Genomic DNA, 10,000 nt, shown 5'->3' on the forward strand with positions numbered 1-10,000 from the left:
AGTATCGCTCAAGAGGTGGTAGATGTGTTGCCCACCCCCCCGCCCCAATTCCCAGTGCTCCCAGTCTGACTCACGGGGGGGTGGACGTAGCCCCTGCAGGGGGAGCACCAGGCCGAGAGGGCAGGCAGGCTCAGCACCAGGGGGCGCCCGGCCCCCTCCCCGTGTGCCACCATGTGCCCCTCCATGTAGCGCCCGTACAGCACCTGGGGGGCAACTGGGGGGCGAGGAGGGAAAATTGGGGGAGCATTAGGGTTCCTGGGGGGAAATTAGGGGGCTGAGGGGGGCAACTGGGGAGGGCAAAGGCATTTTGGGGGTGGAGGGGTGGGGCTGCCGTACAACTGGGGAGGAATTCAAGTTCCTGGGGGGGACTTGGGGGAGCAATTGGGATTCCTGAGGGGCAACTGGGGGGCAAGGCAGGGCAACTGGGCTTCCTGGGGGGCAATTGGGGTGGGGCAAGGGAATTTAGGGGGACTGGGGGCAACTGGAGAGGGGACCTGAGGAGACAATTGGGGTCCCTGAGAGGCAACTGGGAGGCAGTTGGCGGGGAATTGGGGTTCCTGAGGCTCAACTGGGGGGTTAGGGGAGCATCTGGGGGGGGGGGCATCTGTGGGGGGACTAGGGGGCAATTAGTGGAGGAATTGGGGTTCCTGGGTGGGGTCTGAGGGGGAATTGGGATTCTTGAGGGGCAACTGGGAGGCAATTGGGGAGTAACTGGGGTTCCTGGGGGGCACTTGGGGGGGAAGGGGAGGCAACTGGGGTTCTTGAGAGGAAACTGGGAGGCAATTGCGGACAAATGGGGGGGGCAAGGGCGTTTGGGATATGCTGGGGGGCAACTGGGGGGAAATTGGTGTTCCTGGAGGGAATCTGGGGGGGGCAATTGTGGTTCCTGTGGGGGTGAATGGGGGGCAGGAGGCAGGAATTGGGGCACGGGGATATGTTTTGGGACAGAAAAGGTGGATTTGGGGACACAAATGGATTTTGGGTTGCAGGGGTGGGCTTTGGGGCACAATAGGAAGATTTAGGGGCACAAAAGGTGGATATGGGGGCACAAAAGGCGGGTTTTCGGGCAGAAAAGGTGGATTTTTGGGCACAAAAGGGTCCAGGGGGTCCCGGGGGGGTCGGGTCTTACCCACCTGGTGGCGGCTGAGGCAGAGTCAGTTCTGGCAGTGGCTCCCACAGCCCTGCAGGGGGGTCCCAGCCAGTCCAGACTCTGGGAAAGAGGTTCCACAGCCCAGAGTGAGCCCTGCGGAGGGCAGCATGTCAGACCCCCCCATCCCACCTGCTTTTTTGACCCCTCAGCCCCATAACCCCCTCCCCTGCTCCCCAAATACTCCTTGCACCCCCTTTTTGCCCCCCCAGCACCCTTTTTCTGTTCCCCCAGCACCCAGAAACTCCCCCTTTTGGCCCCCCCAGCCCCCTCCTGCCCCCAAAATACTTCTAGCCCTCCATTTTTCCCCCTCCATCACCCTCTTTTTGACCCCCTCCCCCACACCCCAGGGTTTGTGCCCCCTCCCTAGGTTGCAGTAATCTTTTGTGGCATTTGCGATGATATCAGAGGTGAAAGCGTGGGTTAGGGAACTTTGGGGAAGGGATTTTGGGAGAAAGTCATATTTTATGGGCATTTGTCATGAGATCAGAGATGAAAGGCATGGGTTAGGGGAATTTGGGGAAGGGATTCGGGGTGAACGCCATCTTTTTTACCCTAAATGCCCTCACTAAATCCCTTAGTGCTTGCTCCCAGGCCGGCAGCATCTCAGCTCAGCAAGAGCTATGACACTCAATTCCTTTGGCCTTGCCGGCTCCTCTCTGTGGATTCTCTGGTGGCTAATACGAGGTTGAGCTGATGCCCAGCCCACAAACATCATTCTCCCTGCTCCAAACCCATTGAATCTGGAAGCATCCAGCCGGGAGGAACCGTGTTAGGGTGGTGGGGAATAAGCCAGGCTCAACCCCCCACGGTTCCCCCTGCAAATGCAGTAACTCCCTACAGGGCAGTGCCTGCCCCCTCGCTGCTGCCTGCGATCCATGTGCCCCCAGAGCAAACCCAGCCTTTCTCTCCCCTCCCCAGGCACCCACGCGCCCATTGCCACTGCCTGCCCTGCCACCACCTCCTACCCGTGACGGCACCCGGGCCGTGAGCAGCATCCGGCACCGCGGGTGGGATGGGGGAGATGGGTGCTGGCACTGCCCCGCTGGGTGGGACACGGGGGCTTGGGCCTCTCATCCCCCCTAGCTAGAGCAGTATAATTATCTGAGCACCTTCAGCATCCAAGTCTCCAATAAAACACAGTGCTCTAAAGACTGGAACTTCTTCAAATATAAGCAGAGGGATCACCAGAATTTAGACAAAGAGCAGTTTGCCAAAATTAAAACCTCAGGAAAAACAAAACAAAACAACATACAGAAACAGAAGGAACTTGCTGTAATCTTCATTTAAGCTTCCTACCTCGTTAAGGCACCTCCTAGTCCTTTGAAGCCAAGGTTCAAAACACACCAGTGGTCCTTTGCCTCTTACATGACAGCTTAGCCAGCTGTGGTGGCGCTGTGCAAGGAACCACACTGCAAACAGATTTGGAGGAGCAGTAGGAACTTGGGCTCTCACCGTCTCCTTTGCCTCCCTCAACTCCAACACAGCCAGCTAGCTGTGTTATGTGGCCCACCGGGCCAGTGGCTGCTCCGGGATGATCAGGGGTGCACGGAGAGGGGAGACCTTGGCAATACGGAACCTTCCTTTGGAAACATGGCACTGTGGAGGGCAGTCAGTGTCTTGGAAGGTTATGTGCAGTTGTGAAACTGTGTTCCGTGTTCTTTCCTCAGAGCTCCGTCGGACAGTGCTGATGAGCCACCAGCAAAGAAGGCAAGGACAGGTACTGCATGTGACACGAGAATTTAATGTGCCCCTTTTTCCTTAGGTTTCCTGTAGTGGAGGGAACTCTAGCATTTCTTCTTCACCCTGCTGTGTGTGAGGCCTGCTGTGTGTGAGGTGCAGCTCCACCCTCTGAGCTTAGAGTGTTGAAGTCACGACATCTAGGTTGCGTCTGGCAATGCTTGAATATGAATTCTTCCCTGCATCCTTGCGTTGTCTCTGCACTGGGGCGTTTATCTCGTCATCTTGGTGCAAGAGCTGCCTTGGGGGCAGTACTGCAGTTCTATGTCCACCATTGGCTTGCCAGAAGAAATTGTTTTAAATGCTAATTTCAGCTTGTAAATCCTAGTGATTTTTTTTTTTTTTGGCAGGGGGTGGGGAGTTGGGAAAGAAAGAGGAGGACAGCACCACCCCCAACAGTAGCTACTGACTAAAATGCCTTTGGAAGAATTTTGGTGTACTGAAAAACTGTTCAAACTGGCCCTCAAGACACATTATTGTGCCAGTGATGTTTATGGCTGCAGATGTGAGTCTGCCCCATGCAGAACGTCACAGCACGTGGCTGTTTGCAGCAGCGGAGTGCGATATATTGCTGCTCGCCCTCAGGCACCCCTTGCTTGACTGGGAGTTGTGAGCCTTTAGTCCATTTCTAGTGCTGTGCGTGACTATTTCAGTGACAGCAGAGCTTCGGAACGATGTCAGCTGACTGCACGGTACCACAGCAGGTACAGTTAGTGAGCCTAAGATGGGTAACTGCTGAAGGAGTTCCCTTCTGCAGAGTGGGCTCGTTAAAGTGGTTTGCTGACTGGTGGTTTCCTTTGGTGCCAGCACTGTGTTAGTGCTCTGCGTTTCATAGAATCATGGAATAGTTTAGGTTGGAAGGGACCTTAAAGCCCATCCAGTCCCACCCTTCGGCCATGGGCAGGGATACCTCCCACTGGACCAGGCTGCTCAGAGATGAGGTGCTCAGGGATCTGGTTTAGGAGTGGACGGGAATGGGTTGGATTTGATGATCTCAAAGGTGTTTTCCAACCAAACAATTCTATGATATTCTATGAAACTGCCCAAGTTCAAACTTCCTGACGGTGCAGTCGTCATTACCAGTGTTTTTTTGTATTTATCACCCAGGAAGCGAGGACTTTGTGCATCTGATGGTAAATGAAAGCTGGCTTCTTGTTCTCATAAGACTGCTTTTCTGTGCAGGTTTCAAAGATGGAGATGTTTGCAGCTCACAGGTGCCTCCGAGAGGAGATGTGACCAGGTAGTGTCTCTTGTAATCACTGTTCTCCTGTCATTTAGCTCTGCGTGTGTCTCTTATCCAGAACAATTCCATGGGACAGTACGGATACATAGCTCACTCCTCTCTCTTTTTCTCTCCCTCACCTCACAGGGTGGAAAACACTGTGGAGGATGGGAGGCCAGGGCAGCTTGCCGCTGCAGAGGTAAGTTTGTGTTATTCGTGATTTCACTTCTTAAGCAAATGCAGCTCTTTGTGATCAGAAATGCTCGTCCTCCTCACTCACATATTGCTGAGTGAGTAATGTGTTTGTGGCGATTGGTTTGCTCAGGGAAAGAGGGAATGTGTGAGAAGTAGTGCTATCACCAAGGGGTTCCGGCTGTCCTTTGTTTAGTTTCTGGACTATCACAAGCACTATGCTCTTTCTCTTCTCCACGCTTTTATTTTCAATAAAAAGTAACTTTGCAGTTTGCTGGCTGGATGTGTGTACAAAAATCCTTCCAATTTTATACATCAGCAAGATTTTCTGCACTATCACCTATCAAAAAAGTGTGTTTCCTTGCTCACTTAATGTCCTTTTGCCCAACAGAACCAGAATGGATCCGACATCTCAGGAGATGGGTTATACGAGTTACATCCAGCATCTGTTCCATGCAGAAAATCACCCACCCTTGAGGTTGAAGCAAACAAATCCCCAGACCTGGGAAAAAAAGGAGACGACTTTCCTCCAATCACAGAGGTACCATAGCTGATGGTTTGTTAGACAGGACACAGTGCTAGTGTCAGCAGTAAAGCTGATTTTTAAGGATTTAATATGCTTACGTGCTCCTTCAGTAGAGCTCACCTAAGAGTTTATGCGGCTTCTGCTACCAGGACAAAAGCTAGGCCAGGCTTAACAACACAGCAGTGCTAACCCGATTCACCTGGTTAAGAGGCAGAGCCTCTTAAATGATTTTGTCCTATCCTACTGTGTTGGTGGAACCTGAAAACTGAGCTTTGGCTGATCCATAGCGCTGCATTGCTTGGGGGTCAGCTGAGCATCTTGGGTGCATTCTCAGGGTCCCACAGAGCTGCGTGTGGGCGCTCAGGACCCCGCAGAGCCCTTTGTGTGTGCTGAGCATTGCAGTGGCTGGAGGAGTTATCTTAGTTACACTGTTCAACGGGGAGTGGGAGTCCAGGTTCCCCTTTTTACCTGAATTTTGGCTGCTTTTATTCATTGGAGTGCTGACCTAATTGACCACCTCTGGTTTTGCCTGTTGAGGAGAAAGGCAGAGGCTAACTTGTCCTTTCCAAGGGTTTACAAAGTCTGCTCAGTAGAAGGAAAACCAGGTGTTGTGCTTAATTTGCCAGCCCAGATGCAACCAAGAAGGGGACCTAGTGGTCTATTTGCATTTCTTACGCAGGCTTAGATGGCAACATCCATCTTGCAGATAGCTGGATGCACAGCGTGGACTTGTGGTTGCATGACTCCAGTGTAGCTGCCTCAGTTTACCTTACGTAACCCTCAGCATGGCGAGAGCTGCAGCATCACGTGGGAAAAGGGTTCTCTCTACTTCTGTTAATTTTTCAGCTCCTTTAGTGTGTTTGGTGTCCACATGTTGGCTATCGGCTTCCTTTTGTGGAAACAAACTGGGGCAAAGCTGGGCTGTGAAGTTGAAAGTTGGGGTGCTGAACTGACAATGAAGTGCTGTTACTAACTTAGCAAAAAGCTAGTGCCTGAGATTCATTGCAGGCTTTCTTGCAGCTGAAAGCTTGTTAGTGTGCTCATTACTGGATTTCATGAGTCCTTCCCCATTTAATTGTTTGGTTTAGGCCATGGAGAGAGAGATCGAGGCCGCATTTAGCCGCGGGAATCCAAATGATGTCCTTAGCAGTGCCTTCAAAATGGACATCATTCATCTTGACATCTGGAGGCTGAAGAGATCTCGCTGGCTCAGTGCTCAGGTAAAACTGACCAAAGCATGACGATATCTTCATCCGGCGCAAAGCGTCATGGCCCTTGTTGCTGTATCATTCTTTTGGTAAGCTAGTGTCTTGTTTTACATCTCAAGCTCACTCTTTATGGTACAGATCATTCATTTTTACTTGAACCTTGTCACTGAAAGAAGCAAGAAGGAAGAGTATCCTGCAGTTCAAGCTTTTACTATTTACTTCTATTGCAAACTAGCTACTCGTGGATATGCAGCAGTGAAGAAATATACCGAAGATGTTAATCTCTTCACAAAGCATATTGTGTTTGTGCCTGTCTTCATGAACTGCCATTTTACTCTTGCGGTGAGTCGAACTGGTTTTTCGTTTGGAATTGGACAGGGAGAGAAACCTGGTGACAAAAGCCGTGTCTGTTTTGACGTGTGTGCAGTGGAAGTTTGTGCTTTGTCTGACAGTCCCTTTGTAATCACAGGTCATCGACATGAGAAAAAAGACAATCAAATATTTTGATTCTGCAGCAGTAAAAAGAAAGAACGAGATCTGTGAAACTCTATTGTAAGTAATGGCTTTGGTGCGGCTTTCAAGTTGTGAATTATCAGAAGGCTTTTGGACCTTGTCCAAACTTGTCACTGGAACACAACTGCAAGTTTCCACATTTCTTTTAGATAACGAAGCAGGAATCTTTGCCTTGCTGTGACTCGTGTGACATTGGCTTCTTAGCTTGTACCACACAGTCCCCTCCAGTCAGGGCCTTGGGTACCTGGGTTCTGCCACCTTCCCACCACACACACGCACACACAGCCTCGCTGCCAAATACACGGTAGCCTGGTGCCACCTGTACTGACCCTGTTAGGAGCAAATGCAACTGGGCTTTAAGGAGTGAGCTTATGCTTTTGTGGAAGCCTCTGTTGGAATCACTGGTCTCATTCCTGACTAGTAAACTTTAACTCGCAGCCTCTTATTTTGTCCGTAAATTTAAGCTCTGTTTTTGTTGACCTACATTTTAGAGGCAAAGAGTTATTTTGATTTGCTCTCAACAGCAAATACCTGCAAGAAGAAAGTCAGCAAAAAAGGCACCTGGAGCTCGATCGTTCAGAGTGGACGCTTCGCAGCATGCGGTCACATGTACGTGAGCACTACTGGGATGTGAAATGTGAACTCTCAACTCCTTCTTCATAGAGGTCTTGACACTCTCTAAGTCCAAGCTTTTAGAAAAGAGCCATATGCATCTCATGTTCTTACGGTGCCACCTTAGGCTGCGGCTGACCCAGGAAACCATGGAATCGCAGAGTGGTTTGTGTCAGGAGGGACCTTAAATCCCGTCCAGTTCCAGCCCCTGCCATGGCCAGGGACACTTCCACACCAGCTTACTCAAAGCACCATCCAACCTGGTCTTAACCATGCTGGGATGAAATCTTTCAGCATGACCTCTCCTTGCTGGATGCATGCTTCATTTTTTCTATTTATTCTGCCGTGTTCAGGTGAATCTGACCTTGCCCCCACTTCCCAAGACAAACTTAATCAGTTTAGCACTTGTTGGTGAACACAGGCTTTGGAAATGTGTTTGGAATTTGGGGTAATTATTCTGGTTGGGAGCACGAGTCCTGGTGTGTGACAAAGCAGAGGGTTGAGTGGGTGTTTCCCTGAGTTGGGCTCCAGGAAAGCTGGGGAGGGGCTTACCAAGGGCATGGAGCGATAGGGCAAGGGGGGATGGCTTTAAATTGGAAGGGGGAAGATTTTAGTCCTAATGTGCAATCCAAATTCCTCATGATGAGGGCAGTGAGGCCCTGGCCCAGGTTGCCCAGCGCAGTGTTGGCTGCCCCATCCCTGGAGGTGTTCAAGGCCAGGCCGGATGGGGCTTGAAGCAGCCTGATCCAGTGGGAGGTGTCCCTGCCCAAGGCAGGGGTGGGACTGGGTGGGCTTTGAGGCCCCTTCCAACCCAAACCATTCCATGATTACTTAGTCTCTTCTAAAATTGTGGAGAGAGAGAATTTGACTCCTGTATCTTGGGTCTGCCGGAGCAGGGAGGGCATCTTTCCTAGGAGGCTGCTCTTCCTTCTCAGCCTGCCAGGAACTTGGATTGTAACACCCAAGTGAAGAGCTGATGTGTGGTCAATCAGGTCTGTTCCTTGAGTTGTGTGATGGTGAATGGATTGTCCCAAGTGTCTGTTAGGATGGGTAACAAGTAGTGCTTCCAAACTGCCTCTCTTTTACGGTATAGGAAAATTCTGCTTCTTTGCATTCATTAGGAAATCCCTCAGCAAGAAAATGGAGATGACTGTGGAGTTTTTGTATGCAAGTATGCAGATTACATCAGCCGAGACAGACCATTAACTTTTACACAGGTGAGTGGGAGTTCAAACTGGCTCCAGACGTCTTTGCTCAGATACAAGAGCCAGGGAATGTTAGAGATTCCTAGACTGTCCTGAGTTGGAAGGGACCCACAAGGCTTATTGAGTCCAAGTGCTGTCCCTGCACAGGACACCCCAACATTCCCACCGTGGGTCTGAGGGCGTTGGCCAAAGCCTTCTGGAATATTGTCAGGCTGTGACTGCTTCCCTGGGAGCTGTTCCAGAGCTCCACCACCCTCTTGGGGAAGAACCTTCTCCCCATACTCAACCTAACCCTCCCGTGGCATCTTCCTGCCATTGCATCGGGTCCCGAGTTCCACAGCAGCTGCTGATTGTGCCTGGAGCAGGGATGGTGGTTCTATCCCTTGCTCTGGTGTTGGTGCGTAGCTGGTGGGGTTGGAGCTCCACAGTGGCCTCAGAAGGGCAGAGCTGTGTTCTCTATCCTTACATCTGGTGTCTGCTACCTACTTCACTTCATGCGATGCCACAGGTGGTGGGGTTTGGATACCTGGCCCTTATGTCTTCTGGAGAAGTGTGTTTTCCCCTGTTAGATGTTTGTGCCTATTTTCTGCATTGTCTTTGTGTTTAAAGGATTTTTCCTTTTCTTTCCAGAGTGACATGCCATACTTCAGAAAGAGGATGGTCTGGGAGATCATCCACCAGCAGCTGCTGTAAGAGGTGTCCGATGAGAGCAGCACTGTGATCACCTCAAGGTGACTGATAAGGCTTTTAGTTATTTTTCGAATACTTTATTTGGATGGGTAGTAGGCACACAAATTTTCCTCTTTAGGCTATGCAGTAGTGGTTAAGGAGGGGTGGTGGTTTCCCGGTTATGGAGGCAGTAACTCTCGTTGCTGTTAGCTAAGGCACCTGACAACACACAAGCAGAAAGGTGGCTGTGATGGGGAGGAGCCAGCACTGTCAGCCTCCGTCACTGAGATGCAGCACACGTGGCCACGTTACAGGCAAAGAGGACTCTCACCCGCGGTGCTGGCGACCCCTGCGTTTGCTGAGCTCATCTGGGCTCCCTGCTTGGCTCCTCGAGGGGACAGGGTTTTAAAAATTCAAGAAATCTTACGACAAAATCAATTTATTATGATGGGGAACAAAGAACGTCACTAATAATAGATTGAAGCAGAAATGTAAATAGTACTTAGAAAAGCTCTTTTTAAGATACGCAGGAACCACATGCTTTTTTTGTAATTCCTCATAAATATTGGTCAACGTTATTAAAAAAAAAGTTATCATAAAAAAAGGTTACGAATCATTTGAAAGAGACACATTTCAAAGTTATAAGTGTAACACTCAATCTCCATTCTAATAATAGTTATCATTTAGCATGTGTTTTAACAGGAAATTTCAAAAAGATCAGGAATATTTAATGAATTATTACAATTTACTGAAATTATCTTAGTATTACCATTGCTTTATATTCCTGGTTTTACTTCTTTAAAAGGTGGACAAACTAAATGGTAGACCTTTTCTTTATAGTGTCTGGTGTTTCTTATGAATATAGTAATGATGGAGCAGAATTTCTCACCCTTAATTTTTTGTTTGGACCTAGAAATATTGTCATTTGGTGACATTTATGTTGATTTTGGCAGAGAGATATTTAAA

At 49.8% G+C, this 10,000-nt stretch overlaps 1 protein-coding gene across 1 annotated transcript; it reads left to right on the top strand.

Annotated features, from left to right (window-relative positions):
• Positions 1 to 3,561: 3,561 nt before the first annotated feature.
• LOC138731468 (sentrin-specific protease 2-like) lies at positions 3,562 to 9,058 on the top strand. Its single transcript, XM_069877411.1, has 10 exons — positions 3,562 to 3,591; positions 4,070 to 4,101; positions 4,257 to 4,308; positions 4,693 to 4,842; positions 5,916 to 6,047; positions 6,174 to 6,377; positions 6,505 to 6,587; positions 7,073 to 7,157; positions 8,282 to 8,377; positions 8,996 to 9,058. Exons 1-10 carry the CDS (start codon positions 3,562 to 3,564, stop codon positions 9,056 to 9,058), a joined length of 927 nt encoding a protein of 308 aa, XP_069733512.1.
• Positions 9,059 to 10,000: the final 942 nt, after the last annotated feature.

This window comes from Phaenicophaeus curvirostris, chromosome 27, assembly GCF_032191515.1.
Source record: "Phaenicophaeus curvirostris isolate KB17595 chromosome 27, BPBGC_Pcur_1.0, whole genome shotgun sequence".
Taxonomy (NCBI): Eukaryota; Metazoa; Chordata; class Aves; order Cuculiformes; family Cuculidae; genus Phaenicophaeus; species Phaenicophaeus curvirostris.